The sequence below is a fragment of the Macrobrachium rosenbergii genome, chromosome 53 (assembly GCF_040412425.1).
Source record: "Macrobrachium rosenbergii isolate ZJJX-2024 chromosome 53, ASM4041242v1, whole genome shotgun sequence".
Lineage (NCBI taxonomy): Eukaryota > Metazoa > Arthropoda > Malacostraca > Decapoda > Palaemonidae > Macrobrachium > Macrobrachium rosenbergii.
This window is the reverse complement of record NC_089793.1, coordinates 34,736,299-34,763,125: the sequence shown is the minus strand read 5'-3', so window position 1 is coordinate 34,763,125 and position 26,827 is coordinate 34,736,299. Positions and strand designations below refer to the sequence as shown.

The following is a 26,827-nucleotide window of genomic DNA, read 5'->3' as shown; positions in this document are numbered from 1 at the left end:
CATCTTGCAAAATCTGGTACTCAGACTCACTTGGTAACATCTTGCAAAATCTGGTACTATGACTCACCTGGTAACATCTTGCAAAATCTGGTACTATGACTCACCTGGTAACATCTTGCAAAATCTGGTACTCTGACTCACCTGGTAACATCTTGCAAATTCTGGTACTATGACTCACCTGGTAACATCTTGCAAAATCTGGTACCTAGGACCCACCTGATTCACAGTAAGTCCCGTGAAATCCTGGCGGACAGACGCAAGCCCCTGTCTCGTGATGACAACTCGCTCCGTGCTGGCACAAACAGGTGTGCTGGCAATTAAGCCCGTAAGTACCCGAGGGACACCTGTCTTGACAGGTGGCGCCTGTGTATCCTGCAGGACATACGCATGTCCCTGACACTCGATCGCAAGTTCCTCCGTTGTGACACAGACAGACATGCTGACAGCTGCTTCCCCACCGGTCCACGGGACATGCTGAGAAAATGAAAATAGGCAAATTGAATATAAAAAAAAAACATACAATTGAAAATGAGCAAACTGAATACAAAAAATAACATACAATTGCGTTAAGACAGGTTTGTACAAAAATAAACGCCACGCAATTTCGCAAAGTCAAGTTTGTAATATATAAACAGGGTTATATCTCAAGCTTTACCATCCTGCATTGAATATGAAATTATGTCAAAAAAGAAAAACTTCCACTTTATTTAAAGTTTTTTATTACATTTCATAAAGCATTTGAGTGACACTGGATGAAACCACACTTTAAAAACTATGGAAATTAACATTAAAAACTTTTGAATGTCGAAGTAAAGATTGAATTTTTACTGAAAAAAATAGCCCATTGATTTTTAAAAAATTAACTTACTTTGAGAGCAATGTTCTCCATGCTTGCCAGGTGGGCAGAGGCAAGCACCCGTGGTGGGATCACAAGCAGCACCAATTCCGCATGCACACTGATGGCGACATTCGGGTCCCCAGAATCCATCAGGGCAAGGCCTGGTACAGAAGGTACCATGCCAACCTAGAAAGGCCAAAACAAATCGAAATTACAATAGTAAGTACATAATTAATGATAAGTGAGATCTCTTCTTTCTGTATTTCCCTTTGCCTCCTCTTACTTCTTCCTAATGAACACCATATTCTTTGGAAACTTGAATTTCAAGTCAATGATCTCAGTAGGCTTGTTCCATATGAAAAGGGTACATCTTCTGAATAATAATAATAATAATAATAATAATAATAATAATAATAATAATAATAATAATAATAATAATAATAATAATAATAATAAAAACTATATACAAAGTGTTATATTATGTGACACTTACCACTCACATACTCAGGGAGCTCAATTGCTTACCTGGTTTACAAGTACAGGCACCAGAAATGTGGTCACACGTTGCATTATTGGCACATCCACAGGTCATTGCACATCCGGATCCATATGTGCCTTCCCTGCAAGCTGTGGGAATGAAAAAGACCCATTAAACGGCATACTCAACGTTTATCCAGTCCCTTTTTTCTTTTGTCAGGTATTCAGTTTGGCAGGAACATTTTTGAACTCCAAATAAGCACACACACACACACACACACACACACACATATATACATATATATATATATATATATATATATATATATATATATATATATATATATATATATATATATATATATATATATATATATATATATATATATATATATATATATATATATATATATATATAATTGTGTGTGTGTGCGTGTATAATGTGCATGTAAATTTAACTTTAAATCGTGGTGTACGATAAAGCAGAGCACAATCAAAGTTCACTGCAATTTACTTGTCAAGAAACAAATCTCGCAAACTTACGAAGTTGGCACTGTGGTCCTCTCCATCCGGGAGCGCAGGCGCACTCCCCAGTGACCCGATCACAGCCGCCGTTATTGTCACAGTGGCACATATCGACGCAGTCTGGTCCGTATCGTCCCAGTGGACATGGCTGGCCACACTGAGCTCCAGTAAATCCGGCTAAGCATTCGCATCTGAAATAAAAAAAAAAAAAAAAAAAAAATCCGGATATGTAATCACATCAGATTTTCGCGAGAAATCCGACAGAGAAATTGCTTTAAAAATTAGCAATACATCTGGATAAGTACTGGAATGGGAAAATTAAAAACGTGTATCGCCTAACACATATTTATGACATTAGCAAACATAAATCCGACGAAGCACTTATCAGTGTAATACACAATAAACCAGGTTAAACTCTCAAATGCGACATTAGCAATAACACCCGTTTGGTGCTTGCATTTGAAATCAACAATAAAACTGTCTAGGCATTTTCATCTTAATTCAGCAATAAATTCGGTTAGGAGCACGCATCTGAAAATAGCAATTAAATAATCATTCTATTTCAAAGCACAGGACGTATGACTTTTTTTTTTCAAGGAAATGCTTAACTTTATTTTCTTATATAACAGCTAATCTATGTGTACTTATTTTTCCGTTAATATCATCATACTTATTTTTCCGTTAATATCATCATGTCTATTACAAGAACAGACTTCCGTATATAATGCCTTTTGACATTTACTTAATATGAAGTCAGAACTACCAGTTAGCTTCCTTTTATTTATATATTTACATAACACTTATCTATAATGTCCAAAATATGTTTAACCTTGAATTTAATTAAATACTGTACATATTTAACCAGAGATACGTGTTATACTTATTTATTGCTAACATTAGCATTATACTTAAGTAATGACGTCTATTTTACCTGAAGCGACCACTACAAAATTAGAACCAGTACACAGTACTTTATTTTGCAGAATATCTAAATAAAAATAAAAATATCAACCAACTAAACAAAAACAATAAAGGAATATCATAACCGTGAGATATGCTTTACGACACTAACAAGTAAGCTGAATCATCACCTGTGTTATGTCACGAATACCTCAGTTAATCTGTACTGTACCTTCCAGTGATGGGATGGCACGTTGCCCCGTTAAGGCAATGGCACGTTTCACTACAGGAGCCACCGAACCTCCCAGGTGGGCACTTCGATTCGCAGGTCGGTCCCTGTAAGGGTATGTAGACATTAAATCATAGATCTAAATGCAAATCATTAACAGACACATTACAGTTGATTTCATTTATATTTTAGGAAAATAGTTTAATTGGAAAAACATATAATTAACCAAAATCCACTTATTTCCCTCTTACTAGATTACTAAATAAGGTTCTTACAACTGAAATAATGATTTATGCAAAGATCTTTAATTTATTTCTACTGCAATGAGATAAAAATAATGAAATGAAAAGGAATAATTGATAAATTCGCCCTCTGAACTCTGCAGTTTAACGGAAGCGTTTTGCATTTCCATATTTTTGTAAAATTAAATTACTGTTTCACGTAGACTTAATATAGGAAAATTTCCAGTCAATCTGATTTCAGGATGTAAAATGATCACTGAAGTTGTTAAATTCAGCCATTTCCCATTTGTCATCAATCACTCACAACAAATCCAGGTTGGCAGTGACATTCTCCAGTCTCTGGATCACAAGTGGCACCATTTTTGCACTTGCATTCCTGCAGGCAACTTTCTCCCCATCTTCCAGCTTGGCATTCTGTGTAATAACAAAATTACTCATTAATAAACAGTAAACAAAATTCTAGCAATAAACATACGGGCAACTTTTCCTGCATCAAATTAATATATATACATTCATTTCAGCTTTGATGAGGACTAAAAGCTTTTGATTTTAGCAGGAATGTATTCACCATATATCTAAGATAAAATACTATTAAAGTTCAAGCTTCAAGAGACCTTGACGCTAAGTTTAGAAACAAAGTTGTATCAGTACCTTAAAATGTGCAATGATATTTCAGGGAAATTTTATATATATATATAGTATATGTATATGTATATATATATATATATATATATATATATATATATATATATATATATATATATATATATATATAATTTCGAAAAATCATTGTCAAGACCACACACAACATAAAGGTTTACTTACTCTCCAAGCAGTTAGGTCCCTGAGTACCAGCTGGGCAGAGGCAGATACCAGTTTGGGGGTCACAAGGTCTCAGGCCGCACATGCACGCCTTCATGCAACCGGGTCCGTAATGACCAGCAGGGCATACTGGCAGAGAAAAACAATTAATTAAACTCGGGCAGGATGTAAAACCCAGCCACTCTAAGATGAGTTTAAATTTACACTGTGATCAAATACGATGTTGTGCCCTTTTAAATGTATATTAATGCACAATATCGTTAATATACACAAATAGTAATATGATATGAGACAGTAGAATGAATGTATTTGTAGGGTATTTGATGAGTTCATATATATATATATATATATATATATATATATATATATATATATATATATATATATATATATATATATATATATATATATATATATATATATATATATATATATATTATATATATATATATATATATATATATTTATATATATATTATATATATATATTTATATGTATATATATATATATATATATATATATATATATAGGTATATATATTCATATATATATATATATATATATATATTTATATATATATATATATATATATATATATATATATATATATATATATATATATATATATATATATATATATATAGATATATATATAGAGAGAGACAGTATATATGTGTGTCTGTGTGCATTTGAAATCACTGAATCGTCCCTTACAGACGTTGCAGTCGGATCCCGTGAATCCAGGCGGACAGTCTTGAACGCAGGCGCCAGTCCCTGGATGACACGTGACCCCACTTGCGCACTGGCACTCGTGAATACAACCGGCGCCCCAGCGACCTTTAGGGCATTCTTCCGAACAGTCACTGCCAACGTAACCTGGCTTGCATTCGCATACGCCATTCTAAAAAAAAAAATTGATGTTCAGTTACTTAACCGTTATGGATACTCCTGCCATGATAATGATAATATCTTCCATCTAAAAGTTATATGCAACAATCATATTTAAACCTTCTATGTTGAGGGAATGTTTATGTTAGATTAAACTTCATGGAGCTTTCAACATATTAAAAAGAAATAAGAATTCTGAATATGATAGTGGATTCAACACTGACGAACATTTTAAATAAGTTCAAGAATTACATACAATTTCTTCATACGAACTAACAGTTAACGGTCTTTGAATGCCAAAAGTGAACACTTGAAACACCTTCAAGAATTACGCACAATTAGCTCATATGAACTAAAGTTAATTGTCGTTGAATGCTACCAGCGAAAACTTTTAATACGGTCAGGAATTCCAAACAATTAGCTCACACGAACAAAAATTAACATTCGTTTATTACCATACCTCTGCGTGGCACTTTGCAGTTGTCTGAGCACGACACTTGCACTGATGGCGGCAGTTGGCACCCCACGTGAGGGGAGGGCAGGGCAGGTTGCATTTGGGCCCAAAACGCCCTGGATTGCATTCACAGAATCCGAAGTGTCTGTTGCATCGCATCGAGGGGCACATCATTGGGCACCTAAGTTCACATTTCGGACCGTAATATCCTATGGGATAAAGGGAAAAGTATTAAATAAAGCTTTCGTCTGCTTTATGAGGTTTGGAAATACCGTTACAAATCAGGATGACAAACTAAAGAAAAGAAACAACATTATATAATCTTATTGCTTTAGCAGGATCATGGTTATACATTCTCCGTATGCAGTAATATACATTAATGCTTTCTTTGTATTAAATATACATGCTATTCATATTCTGCTACTCTAATAATTCGTTATGAGAAACAAATGAGCTCCGTATACAGAAATATGTCTAAAGTTTTACATCTGTCCAATATATAAGCTGTTCTTACTTTGCTACTGGAATACTTCATGACAAGAAACGAACAAGCAATTCTGGACTAAGAAAAGTCATCCAAGACCTAAAAAATGACAAAAGTCACACACCTGCAGGACAGCCGTCCTCGCACCTCTCTCCGTTTACACCTGGAGGGCAGGTGCATTTGCCATTTACTGGATCACATTTGCCTCCGTTTTCGCATACGCACACCTGAAAAGAATGGAGTAAAATTAAATGATCGCTCAATCGAATACCTGTATCACAAATAACATCAATAAAGATGGTGAAATTTATCTATTGGATCTTCAGAATATTCGGAATTTTATAAGAGTTAATTCAACTTTACTTAATTTTGAAAGTATAACATGCTAAGTCATAGGCTTAATTTTGCATCCACCTCCCTTTTCGAAACACTAGTGGCACCTTTTTATTATTGAGAAATCATACGGTGCTGACTCCACAGACAAACCACATAAGCTTAGAAAAAAAAATATCCTTGGCTTTATAAAAAAAAAAAAAAACGATAGATAACCTTTCTGAAATCTTCTTTACTCTACAACTTTTGAAAGCAATATACGTTTTCAAGCTTTGATGCTGCGACCTTCCTGATAACTACAGAGATAATACCCAACCTTATATAGTTCACTTGAATTATTCTCAGAAATCAGCATGGAAAGTCATATAGTTAAAAACGGCACATCTTATTAAAGAATAATTCCTGACCTCATTACAGCCAATCCCATAGAATCCTGAAGGACACGGCATTCCGCAAGTAGGACCTGTTTTACCAGGGTCACAAATGCATCCACCTTCGTCAGGTTCACATTCGCCAGGGCAATCACTGCATTGCAGGGTACAATTAGGACCAAAGTGCCCCGGCACACATCCTGAAAGATTCACAAAAAATAAAAATAAGAATTCATATCTGTAAAATAATCGTCTCTGAATAAACTTGGGATATTTTTAGTAAAACAACTCTTCTTTTCCATTATTCTTAATTTGAATGCAGTTGCTCAAAATCTAACTAGGTTGTTGTTTGACATTCTAAAGTGACTCAAAATTAGCAAATGCCTAAGGTGTTTGTAAAAGTCTCTGGACAAAGATAATCTTTCAATGTGGGCCGACTACTTTCATATATATAAAGGATTCACAAAACTAGTGCAAAACAGTGACCAATAAAACACTGAGCATCTTTAAATAATCAAAGCGTGCGAATACAGCAATCGTTAAATATCATTAAAATGCAGATCATAAAAAATTATGGTCTTATCAGTTCTCATTAACATTTCAGGTTTCAATACGAGTATTTACAACATTGATAAATATGCTTGATTTCACTGCAATACCCAAATACTTGTATTCCCTTAAAATACAAGAAAATATGTCTGCGAATTTGAATGCATTCCAATGCAAAATATGAGTAAGATACTTAAAAAGCATTTTAATACTATTAAAATACATAACAGAAAACAATAAAAATACCTCTACAAAGTCTGAATTTCAATAAAGACTTGAGAGAATACCAATGAAATGGTTTCAAAGTTCTGAATTTCGATACAGATTTATGAAAATACCAAAAATATTATTGTGAAGATCTAAATTTCAGTATAGATTTAAGGAATTATCATTAAATTTTTCCAAAGTTCTGAATTTGAATACAGGCTTAAGAGAATACCAATAAAATGCCATAAAATTACTTGAGTGTCCTTAAAATATACTTTTAATAAATTCCCACAAAATACTCACGAGTTTGAATAGTGACTACTTTCGCATGCTCGGCATAAGTAATGTTTTCCCAATCATCGGTTCGCGGTCGGAGGGTCTCAACATCCTCAAGGACGGTGAAGTCGTCCTCCAAGGCCGTGCTCAAGTCGAGGTCTCCCCTGGAACTTTGGGAGGAGTAATCTTCCTCGTAGTAGTCGTAATCGATCACTGAGGAGTATAAAAATAAGTATTAACAAAAAATTGAACGTTCTTAAACGCACGAGCACTGAACAAAATAAGTATTCACCATGTTTTCATTTCATCTGTGTCTGTGATAATAAACGAAAAAAATGTCTTTGTTACATTAAAAGAAATGGTGTAATTAGAGCCAATAAATCATCTATAAAACTTGATAAGACACTGGTCAGGTATTTCCTGACTATCAGCTCTAATTAATATTAGGTCAGACTAATTAATATTAGGTCAGATTAACTTTCAAATCCTTCTCTTAATCTTAGTGTTAGCTTGAAGATATTTTCTTTCGATGTGTTTTTTTAACATGAATCATTAACTAGTTTTTAAATTTACGTCTATTTTAAGATACCAGAGACTGGAATTTATACGAGATGAAAATAAAGAAGATAAATCAATATCCACCCAAATTAACATGAGGAACCTCGAACGAACATAGGACGCCTTCTGTCTCCTACACCATAAAACAGGTGATGAGTTTGCCATTGGCGAAGGATACTTACTGTTACAGCGTGTGCCCTCCGTGAGGACGTATCCCTTACGACAAGAACACACGAAAGATCCTGCCGTGTTCCTGCATTCGTGTTCACATCCTCCATTTTGGCTCGAACATTCGTCAACATCTGAAGAGGACGGAGTTTTTGCATGAATAATTAGTCCATCTCGTTTTTAGGGTATTAAGTGCAAAAACGAGGGGCTTAAAATCCTCTAAGTACAAATAAAACTTAAAATGTCTATATTAGTTTATTCTTTGGATGTCCAACTTTTCCTCATCTTTCTACAGTGAAAAAAAAATAAGTTAGACCCGGCCTAGTCTAAATATGTGGCAAAGTTGTCTGGTGGAACTACTTTTATAATAATAAAAAAAGAGCTTCGTAAGCAGGATAAACAATGTGAGAATATTATAAAAAAAAAATACTTATTACAAAAAGAACGTATTCGTGTATAATAGTAATACATTCCAAAGAATAATAATGCATTTCAGAACAGTCTTCTTACGAGTAATACAATTGTAAAAAGTAGGAAACCACAGCTGGGAGTTTTCGATAATTTAAATGGCTTTCGTATGGAACACTTCATTGTTTTTAATATTTAAAAAAGGAATAACATAATAAAACAAGCGTATTTCCTGTATAATGACCAAGTTATGGCGCGAAGTGTTTTTAGCAACAAAACCATAACAATAACCGAAACGGAAAGCCCTTGATATGAGTGTGGGAAGATATGACGTTGCTGATGAGACTATTGAATGTGTATAAAGGAGTAGAATTTATAAACATTTTCCTGCAAAAGTAATTCATCCTGGACATACTAAGTATAAAGGATGGATTTTGCAGTGACAGGTATCTTGCTTTACCCCTCTACAGCTATCTCTTACTGGAGTAACAACCTTATCAGAGAAATAACCCCAACAATAACATTAATAATAATAATGACAACAGACATGCAAATAGTTCTCTTACCGATACAGGTGAAACCATCAGTGCTCAGAGTGTACCCCTGACGGCAGGCGCAAGCGTAGCCACCTGCCGTGTTGACGCATTCCTGTTGACACCTGTGGGTCCCGGCACGGCATTCATCATCGTCCTGGAAAAAAATATTATTATTATTTATTATTATTATTATTATTATTATTATTATTAGACTATCTCCTCGTATTTCTGGTCTCGCGCAACTCGCCCAGAAGGATTCGTCTTAAGAGATAGGCACTAACTGGAGTAAGGCGAAGTTAAAGGAGATGGACAGCTAAGTGGGAAGAGATCAAAGGGACATTTGAAAGATAAAAGACAAAAACAAAGCAGCTGAGGCCAAGAAATTCTGCAAAGAACTGAAGTAAAGGAAATAGCTAATAATTTCTGAAGTGAGAAAAATGGTTGATTATCACTGGACTAGTGCGTGGCTGGAACCCGGCGCTGGGGTCTCCCCTACCCTCCCAATCCCCTACCCAACCCGCCCCCACCGGGGACGGACAAACAGGCTTGCAGGAGGAGGGTGGATGTCTCCCCTACCCTTCCGTTCCCCTACATACCCCACCACCGGCTGTGTCATGTCTCCCGTACTGTCACCCGGGGGAGGACAAACACGATCCACTCGGATTTTATTATTATAGATATATATAGATTACGAGAAATGGTTAATAACTGCTGAAGCAGGAGAAATAGGTAATTATTACATAAAGTAAGAAAAATAGCTAACAATTACATTAAAGTAAGCGATACAACTAATAATTACAAGAAGTGCGAGAAACAGCTAATAATTCCATGAAGTAAGAGAAACAGCTAATAATTACATGAAGTAAGAGAAGTGACTAATAACTGCAGACGTAAGAGCTGTAGCTAATCATGCTGAAGCAAGGGGGAACAGTTAATAATTGCTGAAATATGAAAAATAGCCAATGACAGCTGAAGTACGAAAAACAGCTAAAAATTTCCGATGTCAAAAATAAAAATGGTTAAAAATATTATATAAACAAAACATTCTCCCTTTTACATTATACACAATAGTATGTAATCGGCAGTACAGAAAAACTGCCTGACGGAGAGTCAGCTTTCCTCCCTATTTAAAAATGTATGATTCGAATTATAAAGTAAAGCATAGAAGGATAAATAAAAACAGAACTATAACATTTAACAAGGCACTAAATAACAATTTGCATAAATGCTTGCTTACAACGTAGTAAACAATAATTAACGAGTCGACATCTATTTTTTGGAGTGTTTTTTGCAGTTCTACAAAGTGTGGCAATAAACTCAGTATATTCTGTGTTTATTGCCACTGTGACAGCAATCAAGATAATCAGATTTCATTGTAATACCTATTCACATTCATAATTACGAGTTACCTGACACAACAACTACAAATGTTACAGGAAAGAGAGAGAGAGAGAGAGAGAGAGAGAGAGAGAGAGAGAGAGAGAGAGAGAGAGAGAGAGAGAGAGAGAGAATTATGGAGACGATTTGTTTTATAAAATGAGATTTCGTGTGGTGAAAAAAAAAAAAAACAGACTCAAACCTACCTACCAAACGTTTTTCAGCGAACATCACTATTCGCTTACAACGCCGAAAAGAGAGCGCTTGTAGCATGACCCAATAAAACCCCATTTTTGGACTGACAACCTTCGAGGAGTATAAAAAAAAAAAAAGTGTGAAAAGGTTAAAAAAAAATCCCCGTCCTAATTCTCGTCATGCCTAAAGTCCTCTTGAGAGAGAGAGAGAGAGAGAGAGAGAGAGAGAGAGAGAGAGAGAGAGAGAGAGAGAGAGAGAGATCGGTCTCCAAAGACAGCGAGATAAGTTACCGCTGAGGTCATGTGATGCGTGACTCACCTTGCACGACCTTTGATCCGGCTGGAGCAAGTACCCTGCGTGACAGCTGCATATGGCACCTCCGGGGCCGTGTCTACACATGTGCTCGCAGCCGCCATTGTTCTCTAGGCACGAATTGATCACTTCCATATCGATCACTGCGGGAGATAAATATTTGGGCTCTTGAAATCATAGTGTATACAGAGAGGAAATGCATGCACAAGCGCGCACTGACGGACCCATGTATATTTTACAGGGGCATACACATACACGCAAACACACACACACACACACACACATATATATATATATATATATATATATATATATATATATATATATATATATATATATATATATATATATATATGTATGTATGTATATATATACACATACCTATATAATACACAACACACACACATATGTATACACATATACAGTATATATATACAGAGAGAGAGAGAGAGAGAGAAACGATAGATATTCTGCAAGGTATGACTATATCATATGGTTCGTTCGATCACACAAAAATTTCATAAATATCTTATCTACCATTGCTCTTTATCTCATTATCTAATACACATACGTACACGCGCATGTAAATACTGTAAAAGTTAAAAAAAAAAATTCAGTGTGTGTGTGTGTGTGTGTGTGTGTGTGTGTATAAAACAAGTTTCCATACAATAGAAAGGAAAGGCTGAAGTGCTCATTGTATCCGACAACAAGGAAGACAATTTCAATAACAACCAATATATAACAGATAAACTAACTGGCTCACACAAACATATTCGAATGCAATTGTTCTCTGCAGGTACTGATTCTACGGAGATCAGCTATCTAACAAGATATTGTTTCCTATTTCTCCTCCAATAATTTTCTGAAATGCTAAAAATGTTTTTTTCAGAAAAGTAATTCTTAATAGCATAATAAATTTACTTCAAAACGTAAAAAGCACCAATGTAAAGCATTTGCAAAAGAACCCCAACAAATAAAAAATACATAAAAATAAACAAAACTAACTGTAACATGACTTATGGTCAGTGCCAAGCTGATATCCCGAGTTGCAGAGGCACTGGTAAGAGCCCCAAGTGTTGCGACACCGATGGCTGCAAGTGTCCTGCTTCTGGCACTCGTCGACGTCCACGCAGGTCGCCTGGTCTTCGGATAAGACCAGGCCCATCCTGCAGGAACACCGAACCCTTCCTTGGTCCACCTGGCACAGGTCGCTGCATCCCCCATTGTTGATGGAGCAGGGATCTGCTACTTCACAGGTCCTGCCGTCGAGAGCCAAGCGGTACCTGTTGCACGTATGAAGAGAAATCAAAATCAATTGTAGAGAGAGAGAGAGAGAGAGAGAGAGAGAGAGAGAGAGAGAGAGAGAGCCACGTCTTCGAAGCTACTTCCAGACATGCGTTTGCAATTCACTCCGAGAATTTGGGTAGGGGTCAATGCGTCATAATTAAGGAATCATTTACTGTGATAAATATCGATAATACTCAACAACTGCGTTGGAAATAAAGAAAAAACAAATAAGAAAAAAAGTTTTCTTTATCTAATATTACGTCAAGATTTCTTGTCAGACTAGGTGTTCTGATAATGTTATCTGATAAACATGTAACCAAAACAGACCGTTCGTAACTGATCATTAAGTACTCATTTCATTAACAATGCACTGAGAAACTTTCCATAAAACAATGTAGGTATTTGGTTCAGAGTACAACACAATTCTGATAATCCTGATATATCCCACAGACAGACACATAGTTGTATAGGTATGATAGAAAATGCCAAAGATAATCTATATCAAACAGAATTCTCACCTGTATAAGACCAAGGAACACACTAACGGATAAGGTAAAAAAATAAAAAAATAATAAATAAATAAATAAATAAATAAAATAAAGGAAAACCAAATTCCTGTACCGAACAGTTCTCGTACCGAAATTTACAACCGAAGGTGCATCCATTGACAGTAACACGAGCTTTTTATCGGTTTAACATGCGACCCAAATTCTTGGCCATGGCACATTTACACCGCCGTCGAGAAACATACACTGATCCATTCCTCTTATAAGAAACATATGATTCATTTTCGATCGTTTCTTGTTTGAACTTATTCCTAAACTGTACTTTAATTATATGAATTTATAAAATTTGCAGAAAGATCGAGAAAAATCCTATAAAAGACACGGCAATTTCTAAATGGGATTCGGTATCAAAAAATTCCCTGTAAGAAGTACCTGGAAAACACATTTCTTTTAATTAAAAGAAATTGAACTTTCCTTTTAACCTCGGGTAAACCTCTCTTTGAGTATGCACGTATTTTCAAGTATACATATAAAATACAGGCGCATATCCTTAAACGTATATCAGCAACCAAGCTCACACAACTGATTTCTAAAAAAAACAGTAGGTACTGTAAACGAAAACTCCGAACTTTGAAACTTCCAAACACCTCTCCGTGTTACTCACGTACTCAGGCGCTTGTAAAACAAAAGATGACTGTATACCCGGAACTAATCGTCACTCCATATACGGATCTGTCCGCGCATGCGTGTACATCCTGAATAGAATCCCGCCTTTGCTAGTTAAAAGAGCTTTTAAAATCATCGTCACCGGGCGTTGTTCAACGAAAGGAAATGGAATGATGGGTGTGAACTATTGCGTGTGCAAGATGTATGCTGCGGATGAACGTTGACTGATAATTATGTTCGTCGGAAAATAGTCACTTTGGAGTTCTCTCATGAACTTCATCAGAAGAGAATTCCCCGAAATATGTTGACATAATTGCACTGTTCTACGCTTGAAATAATTTTTTTCCTGTGAACTCGAACACAGTAGATGCAGATATGTTAGAGTAAACACTTCCAATAGGAAAAAATGCTTTAATATAAAGGGAATATTCATCCCATTTATTAAGATTTTTTCTTTATTCTGCAAAAAAAAGGGGGGGACAAGATAACTGTGTTACGAAAAAATGGCGTTCATATCGCTACCTCATTTCATGTGTGAAATCATATTTTGCTTTTAGGAAATGTGTTAAATATGCTACTATAATTCATGTGTAATTGAGAGAGAGAGAGAGAGAGAGAGAGAGAGAGAGAGAGAGAGAGAGAGAGAGAGAGAGAGAGAGAGAGAGAGAGAGAGAGAGAATTTCAAGTTAATCTGAATTCACATCAGGAAAGGCAAACCATAAGAGAGAGAGAGATCTCAAATAAAAAAATGAAAAAAAATAAATGCGTACCAATTCATCAAACGACCATATTAAGGCTTCGGAATAACCTGCCTTGCTTTAGGAACATCTCTGCGACTGCTCTTTCTCATTCTACAGAAAAGTTTTGGATGTATACTGATACTTCTAGTTGTCTTATTTTCATTACTTTCTCCCTGTAACAGAATGGGGTGAAAGTCTTCCGTCCTTTCCCCTTTTCTTTACTTTCTTCGTCCTGGGCAAAAGAATACCAATCCCGTTGTTCCTTGCACATAAAAAAAATATATATAAATTCCGTTCGCAATGTTATGGCATCGAAGTACTCCCTGCACTTATAGAGGGAGCTCTGATCGACTTAATTTTGCTATCTGGCGTCGCGGTGGCTATAGGCACTTTGACAATATATGAGCCGAGAAAGATATGCATATTTACTCCAAGACTTTTGCGGTCCAGGCCAGCCCTAAGGAGAGCTGTTAATCAGCTCAGTGGTCTGGTAAAACTAAGGTATACTTAACTTAATTTTTGCTGTCCAAGATACAAACAATTTTTCGCTTGTAAATTGTTTTACTACACCCAGCAAGAGATTGATTTTATAGAGTAAGGACACAACTCCAGCAATGTCAGAAGTAGATGTGCTTACGCAGGGAAGTATTAACCTAGTGCTTAGCCGACTGCGGAGGGTCATAATCAGGGTAGAGAATGGCGCGGGGATAGCAACCTTCTAAGGAAAAAAGCTGTGGTAAAAATTAATATATATATATATATATATATATATATATATATATATATATATATATATATATATACAGTATATATATATATATATATATATATATATATATATATATATATATATATATATATATATATATATATGTATATATATATATATATATATATATATATATATATATATATATATATATATATATATATATATATATATACAGCATATATATAAACCTATATGTATATAAATGTATATAAATGTATATATATAATATATATATATATATATATATATATATATATATATATATATATAAATATATATATATATAAACGTAAACATTTAATCTACAAACGTCTTTAATATCCAAATCGCTCTACCTCGAAATAATATATTTTTCATATACGTTACCCGATGGGAATTTTTTAGTTGATAATAAGTTCGTCGCCCAAGAGACGACGAACTTATTATCAGCCAAAAAAATTCCCCTTCGGGTAACATATATGAAAATTTATTATTTCCGAGGTCGAGCGAATTGGATGTTAAAGGACGTTTGTAGCTTAATGCTTGTATATGAATCACGGTGATGTGATAAAATTCATTCATATATATATGTATATATAAAAACATATAGCGAAAAATCCCACATACGTGTGAGGTAGAAATCTGAAGCCTGGAAGGAACTTATTTGGTCTGCGAATATTTTGATACCGAAATAGAGACATATAACCCATAATATTAAATGTATTTTTTCTTGCCCTCTCATCATTCTTCTCACAAGGCCTTTCCCTACCACCCAACCCCAGAACTGCTGTTTTCTTAACTCAGTGGCATTCCACCTGGCCGCCTCGTCCATCAAACCCTGCCAGCAAATGACCAAAAGGAAGGTTTACAAAAGGAGGCAGCATTCCTTACAGAAGGAGGCGCTGACGTTCGTCATACTGGTGCTTCGATTCTAATCCTAACACCGCCCCCCCAAAAACCCGCCCCGCGTCTTTCCAAAATTCAGTTGATGGAGTGTGAAATTGTGGGCCGTCGGCGACGTCATTGTCATTTGTTTGGTTTTGTTCTTCCCACTGACAAGGGGTGTGTGTGTGGGGGTGGGGGAGGGAGGCATATGGTATCTGTTGCCTCTGTAGCTTATGCTCAAAATTTTCACGAACTTTATATATATGAAAAATGAGCTACTTGTGTAGAATAAAGGTTGTCAAGCCCAGCCCCAGCGGAAGCCTTACGTGACATTATTTACGGTAAGCTTTTGAGTTTCGGTCTAAAAAATGTTTCGCAATATGTACTGCCACAAAAGCCAAATACATACTGTGTAATATGTTTCATAATTTGCTTAACAAATCTTGGGATTGTTGGAACAAACTATGAAAAATGGATAGCATAAATGTTATTGTTAGTTATGATAAGGTTTTTTTTAATACAAATAGTTTTTAGCAGTAAGTATAACAATAAAAAATAACAAGCATTATGTTAGATTATTTTTCATAATACTATAAAAAAAAAAATTTCATATAAAATACATCAAAATTCTTTCCTTGACACATACTGTGGAGCGCTGGAAAAGAGACAGTGTTCTTTATGAGTGTCACTTTATTAATTAAATTTAAATAAAGAGTGAAAAATCAATAAAAAAATTAATTAAAACAAATAAAAAATAATAACATCAGATATTATTTTTTATATTCTCCTGAAATGTATGAACCACTTTGTTGTAACAACTTTTTAACATTAACTCATAATGTAGAGCCACCCTATTAGACACACACACAAACACATATGCAGTATATATGTATATATAATACATAATATATATATATATATATATATATATATATATATATATATATATATATATTATATATATATATATATATATATATATATATATATATATATATATATATATATATATATATATATATATATATATATATATATATATAATATAGAGAGAGAGAGAGAGAGAGAGAGATTATGCGCATGTAAACTTTTTTTTTTAGTCCACATTAAGCCTTTTCCCTTAATAGGGTTATTCTTCCGAGAAAAGCAAGATAAAGATCATGGCATAAAATTTCTATGGCATCAGCTGCTTCAAACTTCCGTACAGACATTTCTCCTATCATTATATTATAAGCAAAAAATTTCCCTGAATGATTCTCTCTCTCTCTCTCTCTCTCTCTCTCTCTCTCTCTCTCTCTCTCTCTCTCTCTCTCTCTCAGGTGTGCATGCTAACGATTATCTCAATGAGATAATCACAAGCAGGAACCGGCAATTTGCAAGGACGGCTCCACACAGAAACTTTCGAGCTCAAAGCCCCAAGATAGATGTAGTTCCATTGGTCAAAATGACAGTCGGCACTTCTAACAAGTCTTTCTGAAACACCGGCCGCGCCCATCTCCTAATTTCAAACCCTCCTCTGTCATTTTTGGTTATCTTGTAATCAGGGGTATGATTCAGAGTATTTACTTTTATTTACCCACATTTCTAGCGCTAGTCCAACTCAGTGCATTATTTTGCTAATCAAAGTGCCACTAACATTATGGGATAAATTCTTCAGTGCTCTGTAGAATCCTTTCAATGGGTTTGTCGACCTGCAATCTTCATTCATATCATTTCTCTGACTCAATAACATTTATGACAAGAACCTTCTAATAAAATACTGAATGACACTGATTAAAATCAAATTAATTTAGAATTTCTGTATCGTCGTTGTATGGATTTATTTATTTTTTGTTTTTTTGCTGAATCCAAAACGCGGTAATCAATTTATGGTAATGTTTACGCTATCAACCTACACAGGCGCAAAGAGTGGTCGGTATACCCACCAACAATGCTATAAACTGGTTCAGAATATTAACTTTTAACTTCCTCTTGTTATCTTCACTAATCACTCGTCACTAATTAGATATCATTTTTCTTTACTCCCACTTAACAGTTTAAATAAAAAAAATGTCGTGAGTATGTTCACAATCTCCATTACCCTGCAACCAAAGAGAATATAAGTATAAGAAACTAACCACCCATCTTCCGAGCATTCCAGCATCTCGGATAAAGACGAAATGAAAACGTTTACAACTGCTCAAAAGTGTCTCTGATAGAATTCTCCAAACCAGAAATACCTCAAAAGTAATCCCACTTAATCTCCTGAAGTTGACAAATCACCGTATCCATAAAAGTGTCGGCACTCCCTTGCATATTTCTATAGCTCAGCGACCAACACCTTAGCAACAGAAAATCAAATAAATTTAGTTTTTTTTTTTATTATTTTACGGTTGAAGCGATAGCTTCTCAACTATGCATATACAGTTACGGAACGATGACAGCAGAATGCAAAAAAGGTGGTTTGTTCATGCTGAGACAGAAAAACTGAAAGAATGAGATTAATCGATAATCTATGAAGATAAGGTTAGCCTTGACGAGATTTTAGAAACTTTCCTGCACGACAACTGATCTTTTATTAGATTATATATATATATATATATATATATATATATATATATATATATATATATATATATATATATATATATATATATATATATATATATGTTGGTGAATGTTGGCAGTAAAAGCCTTTATGCAAATGTCGTTAAATATGACAGCGAAGTTGCAGTTTATTAGTTTCTTACTAATGTTCTCGATTTTCCTTATTATCTTCCTCTGTTCTTCAGGCAACTGATGGAGTAAAGCACCAAAGTTCATTTTGATGGACGTTTTATTGGTTAGGACGTTTCGTCTCTCTAGAGACATCTTCTGCTACAAAATGAGTGTTTACAAGGAAATTCACACATATATATAACATTCTTTCAAGGAACACTTGTCAAAAATATAACTATTCGATGGTTAAAATCCAATATTCGGCAGTTAGCGTTTTGAAATTAACAGTTAAAACATATAGGTTTGTTATTACTAAACTTGTTTTACAACTGGCCTGTTGACAATTACCAAAATTACAAAATTTAGACTAAAATGTTAGAAACAACCAGGACCTAAAATAAATTAGTTAGAAATTATATTTGTCATGTTTTTAATTGTTCTATCTGACATTCAAAACTGTATATGTAAAATTAATATACTTTTTACACACGTAAAAAGTATATTAATTTTAATATACAAAGTTTGAATGTCTTTAGAACAAGATAAAACTTTGACAAATCTATTTTCTAACTAAAATTTTTTCGTCCAACATTTTCGAACATTTTAGTAAAAATACCTAAATTGGCAATTCTTGGTAATTGTCAACAGGCCAGTTGTAAACAAGTTTAGTAACAAACCTATATGTTTTAACTGTTAATTTCAAAACGCTAACTACCCGAAATATTGGTTTTAACCATCGAATAGTTATATTTTTGACAAGTGTTCCTTGAAAGAATGTTATATATATGTGTGAATTTCCTTGTAAACACTCATTTGTAGCAGAAGATGTCTCTAGAAGAGACGAAACGTCCTAACCAAATAAAACGTCCATCAAAATGAACTTTGGTGCTTTACTCCATCAGTTGCCTGAAAGAACAGAGGAAGATAATAAGGAAAATCGAGAACATTAGTAAGAAACTAATAAACTGCAACTTCTGCAATATCATATTTAACGACATTTGCATATATATATATATATATATATATATATATATATATATATATATATATATATATATATATATATATATATATATATATATATAATGTATATATGTATACGTAACATATATATTATACACATGTATATAAATAGATAAATCGAGTTAGGCTATACACAAGCATACGTTCAATTCTTACTAAACCATACGACCCTTATTTTCTCAGGAGAAATACGTATATCCCGAGCCCTTAATTCCATAACGGCGGGTCGTGAATAAAAAAAAAAAAAAAAAAAGTAAAACCCTTTCAGCAAAGTGCAATCGGCCGTACACTTCCCTTTAAGGGAAAGCACCGAAGCGTGTCTCTTTAGGTGCTGCAAAGCATGTACTAAAAAAGGAGGACCTCTTTGCATCTCCTCAGGATACAAAACTTCTTGAATAAGGACGTCGGGGTTATCCCTCAATCTACCAGCCTTTCTTCCACTCTATCCCCCCCAACCCTTTTTCCCCCTCCCCTTCTCCCTTCCCCACTACCCCTACCCTTAACTGCCACTTATGCATTATGGACGTGTTGGGGATTAGGTGTACATATATAGGGTAAATCTTGGCTCATTACAGATCCGCAACGCTGATTGCAGTAGTACAGGTCAGTATGGGGTCTCGACTTTGCATGAATTTTTAGCACTTCCACGGGAGGTTTGGAGAGAAAAATAAAAACAAAGGTGTCGACGCCGAAAGGTTTGTTCCTCGGAGAATATCATTATGGGAGGACCAACAAGATTAAAATAAATTATAATTATGGAATAAAAAATAAAGTAAAACATGGTTTTCTGGGATGAATTTTGCTTCTACATGTAATGTGCGCTAAGGAAAGACAATAAAAAATATGAAGATACAAAAGATCAGAATGACTAAATCATTACCATAATAGAAATTTAGTGTTTAATTAACGTAACTGTTGCAGTAAAAGAGTAAATATCTTTTAAGAAGCGATCAGTGTTGAATAATAACTAAAAGGGTAGAAAGAAGAAATTCTGCAAATTTGGTAGAAAGAAGAAATTCTGCAAATTTCAGTAAGCAAAAATCGATTTTACTGATTTTAGTGGGACAGTTTAAGGTTACAAATTCCAAGAATTTCAAAGACTCAGGAGACAATAGTCTGGATGACATTAACTTTTAAGGTCAAGAAATAAACAATTCATGTTTATGCATCATATGGCCGAGTTAACATTTTAATTACACATAATTGTATCGTTCCGCAGGAAACACAGCCAAAACATCTGCCATAATGTGACTAATGAAACTCTAACGTAAAAAACAATGAAGTCAGTCATCTTTGAAATTTATACGTAGAGTTGAAGGAATTACGGCAGATGGCTTTTTATCAATTCAAGAATCGTTAATGAGTGAGAAACAGAAAGAAAATCCATGAAGGACATTAATTTAAAAGAGGCGTGCCAAAAATACTTCAGAATTCCATTTTTTTCGTTCTGGCAGACGGAAAAATAAATACTTGGAAAATTGCAGAAACTCAAAACTTGGAAAATTGAAGACACTCAATTACAGAAACTAAAACGTATGGAAAAAGTATTCCTTTACTTTTCACTCTGCTATAGAGGAACATGAAATTAAAATGAGGTGAAATTAAGTCAAGGATACTATGGAAAAAATTCTTTTATCTCCATCTGAAATGCAAGACTGAAAAAAGCGCTGATTACGCCTTGGATAAGTTCCATCTACGCTTAACTGTCCTCATCTCAGACAGAAAAGGGGAGGTTTTGAAAAGTATTAACAAAGGCGTTTCAGCGGACAGCTCTTTGATTACGGTAATGTGATACCATCTTGCTGCATACTGAATGGTTAAGCTGCCTGCGGAAAAGACCAGAGTTTACTTCGATCGTTCGCCAGACGCCGCTACCTCCTATTCCCTCCCCTCCCCTCCCGTCTCCCTCCCCCTAAACAAGGACCTATTTAATCTTCTTTCCTCGCCGACCATCACGACTATCCTTGAAGACGCAATCCTCCAGATCTGTATCAGAGGGGAGAGCGAGGCTGATGAGAGATAGGTGTTGTCGTTCAGGATCAGTCAGAATGTATCCCTTTTCAGTAATTGCCCAATAATGTTTAAATTATTAACCGCAATCTAATGATAGGCCCCGAAAAGGGCAGATGGACACAACCTGCTTCATACTAAATGCCCAAATGCTTATGACTGTGACGGAGAGGAGACCTAGGCTGACTCATACCCACCTACTTGGCGAATCATTCAGCTTGTAATTTGGCGGGACCGGTTTTTTCCATTAAGTCCGATACACTAAGCCCGATCAACGTCTCCGCCAAAGTACCAGGATGAAATTATCATATTCCGCTTTTCTCTGCGTGTGTGTGTTTGTCTTCATAAGCCTATTATATTTACTATTATTATATCCTCTTTTCGTTATAGGCAACCCTTTTCTAGAATAAAGCATACTCTTGCGTGCGATTGCAATTTCTATTATTCCTTCTTTCTCTCTCTCTCTCTCTCTCTCTCTAAAATTGAAGGATGATAACTGCTTCCACCTAAGTCCATTAATCTACCTTTTGATTAATTCTAACATCAATAGTTACACTGATTTTTGCAAAACCACAAAAAATGTTGTGCAGTGTGCAGATGCATTTAAACTTAAATTTCATTTGCATTCCAGTATTAGTAAACCACAAACAGAATAAAACAGTCTTGTAACAAAAAACAACAGAAACATTAACAAAAATGGGATTAAGAACCATATTGACATTTACAGCGTGAAAATATGATAAGTTAATCGTTAATATACCTTGATCTCTTATCTGTTCAACTACATATTGCTACGTGAAGATCATGTGAATGATATGATGTAAAACGACAAAAATCTCACACAAAATAAATATGTAAATAAAAAGCACAAATATAAAACCAACAGAAAACGGTCAAAATACGAAATAAAATATATTAAAATTAGTTTTATAATCCAAACCTTATGTTATTCTCTTAATGTTTCTTTTTGGGTAGATAACACACGACAGACCGAATAACAACTAAATATATAAAACAACTAAATGCAAATAAATATACAAAAGATCTTGTAATTGGAAAAGATGTACAGGTAACCGCCCCCCCACCCTCCCACTGTCCTAAAACGCCGTCTGGAAAGCAAGGTAACAGTAGTCCTTCAAGTGTGACTGTTTCAACCAAAATTCACTGGTTTCAGCAGTATTTATGCTTAGCCAACGGTAAGCCTTTTATGTAGTGTACGAATTTTTTTTGAAAAAAATATTTACTGGACAATACTAACACATTATTTGATTGTTTATTTGATGTTTTCCCAATCTTTTGAAGATACCTTTATTGAATATTGGCACATTGAACTTATCTGATATTTCTTTATTGCTCTGCAAATGATACAACAAGTAAAACTTTCGATGTAAACAAAAACTCGACACAGAAACGAAGAAAAGTTTCATTCCACCGTACGTAAGAATCGAATCCTTATGAACTTTTTCAAACAAATGCTGCCGAGTACAAACTCTGGCTCAGAGCGCAAGCACAGTCGGCTGCATTTCAAACAATTCTTCACACACTCGAAGTCATTTTCAAGTCTTCCTGAGAGATGAACTGAAATACATTAAATGTATATTTCTTTTAGCGTGAGGTACTGCGAGACATAGCCAACCTATTATTATAAGGACTAAATTTCAGTGGAAAAGCGAAACAAACAGCAGACGAGGCCGTAGTTACACCAGACGAAACCTTTGGCATCTTTCTAACTTCTATCCTTTCCAGAAGAGAACAAACATGGGACTGAAAATATGAGGAAAATAACCGAGCTTTGGGGAATAACTCATGCTACACGTTGATTAAAAGTATCATCGCAACATCTCAAACATGCGAGCATCAACAACTACACATCAACCTGCAAGAGCCATTTGTTTCACAACTCCACAACTTTACAACCAAGAAAATGAAAGACCTCGGCCTGGGTAGCTTGGCAGTGTGAAGTCATGGCAGCTCAGGGAATTTGGACAGTAACGCTTGAAGAATTTAGACACGAAGACACTCGAGGCAATACAAAACTTTCTTGCTGAAAATAAAAGTTACAGAAGATGGCCGAAAAGGACATCTTTGGTCGATGGTCTAAATGATGGATGTCCTTGTTGTTTAACAGGAATTAACCATGCCAAGTAGATGCTACAAATCTATCATTACTGAAAGGTTGGGTAGTCATTTATAACATCAGCAATATCATGACTGTTGTTTCCTTACGTCACTGAAACAAGTAATAATCATTGCTTACCTCCAAGGGTTTTCCATTTCATGCTAAAAGTAAGTGAGCTTCCTTCCACTATGAAGAAGTGTTACTGCACCGTAAGATTCACACTGAAAAACCTGTCCCAGTCCCTTTATCTCTGCTGATCAAGTCTCTTAGAGACAAAAGCGTATTTTGTTGAGAGACAGGAAGCGGTCTGGACATGACCTTTCTTGTATATTTGAATGGCCTAAAGAGCTTTTTTGCAAATACAGCAACTATCGACCTCTAAATCAAGAAAGGAAAAAACCTACAACTCTTTACAATGTAAATCCATTATGAAAGTAAAAAAAAAAAAAAAAAAACAAAACAGAAATAGAATACGGCGATGTGGTAACCTTAAATACAATGGCGATTTTTCACAACTATACCTAGAGCTAAAATGAGCAAGTACAGAGGCAAACGCTTAAAATATTGCGAGTCCATGCTTAGAAAAAAACTTAAAATATGTTTTTTTCTTTTTTTTTTTTAAAGAAGATACTGGATAGTTCATCTCACTAATGAATTTCAGACAGAGACTAACATTTAAATGAAGCACTGGCACCAATACAGATATCACACTATTAACACCCATATAAAAAATTTAACAAAGCATAAATATTACACATACTGTACTCTTTCAAACATCCCCTTGTAACGCTAGGAATGATCAAGGTTTAAAAACTGACACAGTTCAAACTTCTGCTGTAATTCATACGGACACTTGTTACATACAGAAACTTACGACGGAATTACACTCTTTGTCATTATGTTGGTGGTTCTGCTAACATCCAATCCGAAAAAAACTACAAACGCACAAGGCAATGAACTCAAAAAACATAACAATCAATGTAACAGCAGCTATCAGAACAAGAGACGTCTGTGATAAAGTGTACCAAACCTGAGATTATAAGCCATTGCAGACTGCTTTAACAAAAAAGCATTCTTGTAGACTTAACAAAGTAGTCTATTGCCATCTTGTGAAGCATATCGACTCAAAATCTAGACAAAATATATCGATTTACGTTGCTTTGTATTCCAAAATAACTGTACTCAAATCATAATAGAGCAATAAATACTTCTAGAACTATAATAATATTAACATGAAACATACATAAAAGCATAAAAACAAAAAAAAAGAAAAACACAAAGCAAAAAGATCAACCCTTTACAAGAAATATAAATTGGACCGCCAGACCTGAAGGTATGAATAACAGATGCCCGTAATAGGTAGGTAAGGACCTTTCATATCGCCGTAACGGGGCACCTAACCCCTTTTGACTTTTTGGCATAATTTGCGGTAGCCGCGATCTCTTAATGGGTCAGTGGAAAGATTTCAGGGGCGTTGGAAATGGGCGGACGGCGAAAGGATTGCTGGTGCTACAGATAAGAGCAACAGAATTAGGCGGTGGGTGTTATTACAGCGCTTAGGTGTTGTTCCTGCGCTTGACGAGAGTCTCGGACAGCTTTCAGGAGATCTAATTGTAGGAAATAAGAAGGAAAAATATTATAAAAAAAAAAAAAGAGTGAATGACTTGTCTGGATGAAAAATCTCTCCAGGTAATGACACCTTTTTCGTTTATCCAGATGGGTTTGGCCCATTTTCCAAGCCTTGCAAGAACATAATGTGTTGGGTGACCTACCTGTTGGATCCCTCGTTTCGTATATGAATGTTCTGTTTTCCATCCAAATGGGCTTTGGACACCATTATCCAAGCCTTCGAAGAGATGAATCTGTCTAATGACTCTTCCCGACGAGGCCGAATTTCTAATATTATTGTCCCATTTTTAGTCTTAAATAAGTACATATTTCATAAGCATGCCAAACACAGCAGGGTATTTAATGAAAAAATTCAAGAACAGCGTGTTCGGGTGAAATATCCATCATTCCCAAAAATGACACTCCTTTCCGTTTATCTACTGTATGTAGGTTTTGACACCATTTTCAAATCCTCTGAGACGAATGCCATGACCTTTTTGGTCGGAACATCGCTTCCATTATGCAAATTGTAATTGAGATTCATGATATATGTTTCATAACAACGACTGCAGCGTCCAGTGAAAACCCTTGTGATCTAAAGCTTTTTTTACCTGAACATCTAAAGGAAACACGACAGAGAACTGATGAAAGCCCATGATGGGCCATGGGCTGCGTGCTTACCCAGATCGGCAGGAACAGACGATCCTTCCAGAGTCATCGTGACAGAAGTGGTCACAGTCTCCGTTCCTCACCCCGCATTCGCTCTACGTCTTGCGAAGGAGAACGGCAAAAACGAATAATAAAACAAAAGAAGGGATGCAGGGGAATAACACAAGACGCTAGGGACGGCCATGAAAATTTGACTGTCAGCTTCGAAATTGAATCCAGCAGGGCGGTCCTGCACTGACTATTACTGATGGTGATTTTAACGCGGCATGGCCTAAGAGGAAAAATAAAATAGGAACCATTAATCTATGTTGTTACATGGATTCTGTTTCAGAAAACAAAGAAAGCTCTTTGAAAACATGATAAAACATACACATGAGATTCTAATACAGGCCACAGGGTTCAATGCAAAGCCATCCATAACAACAGAGAAGAGCTGATGTCTAATCATAACGATTCCTATCTGTCCTTATCTTAGCAATTTTTTTTTTTGTTTTTAAAAGGAAAGAAATTATCAAGATTAGGTTTGAACACTTGAGGTTTAAATAAATATTACAAAAGTATACAAACAATCAAATGCTGCCAGCTTCTCATGTGAAAGATGATGCAGACAAAAGAAGAACCTCAGGCAAAATCATTCAACATTTGAAATTCCTACACGTCTACCGATTTGTCTCTCAAACACTGCTACATTTTACCCTGAACAGTTGTAATAATAA

At 35.1% G+C, this 26,827-nt stretch overlaps 1 protein-coding gene across 1 annotated transcript in view; it reads right to left on the bottom strand.

Annotated features, from left to right (window-relative positions):
- Positions 1 to 26,827, bottom strand: part of LOC136834406 (multiple epidermal growth factor-like domains protein 6) — a 385,610-nt gene that overhangs the window by 11,243 nt on the left and 347,540 nt on the right. The window contains 17 exon segments of the mRNA XM_067096968.1: positions 217 to 474; positions 869 to 1,024; positions 1,364 to 1,465; positions 1,859 to 2,031; positions 2,973 to 3,076; positions 3,516 to 3,625; positions 4,037 to 4,162; positions 4,749 to 4,935; positions 5,383 to 5,585; positions 5,985 to 6,087; positions 6,601 to 6,764; positions 7,624 to 7,809; positions 8,337 to 8,456; positions 9,297 to 9,420; positions 11,157 to 11,293; positions 12,156 to 12,433; positions 26,124 to 26,206. Coding sequence (XP_066953069.1) covers positions 217 to 474; positions 869 to 1,024; positions 1,364 to 1,465; positions 1,859 to 2,031; positions 2,973 to 3,076; positions 3,516 to 3,625; positions 4,037 to 4,162; positions 4,749 to 4,935; positions 5,383 to 5,585; positions 5,985 to 6,087; positions 6,601 to 6,764; positions 7,624 to 7,809; positions 8,337 to 8,456; positions 9,297 to 9,420; positions 11,157 to 11,293; positions 12,156 to 12,433; positions 26,124 to 26,206 — 2,614 coding nt within the window.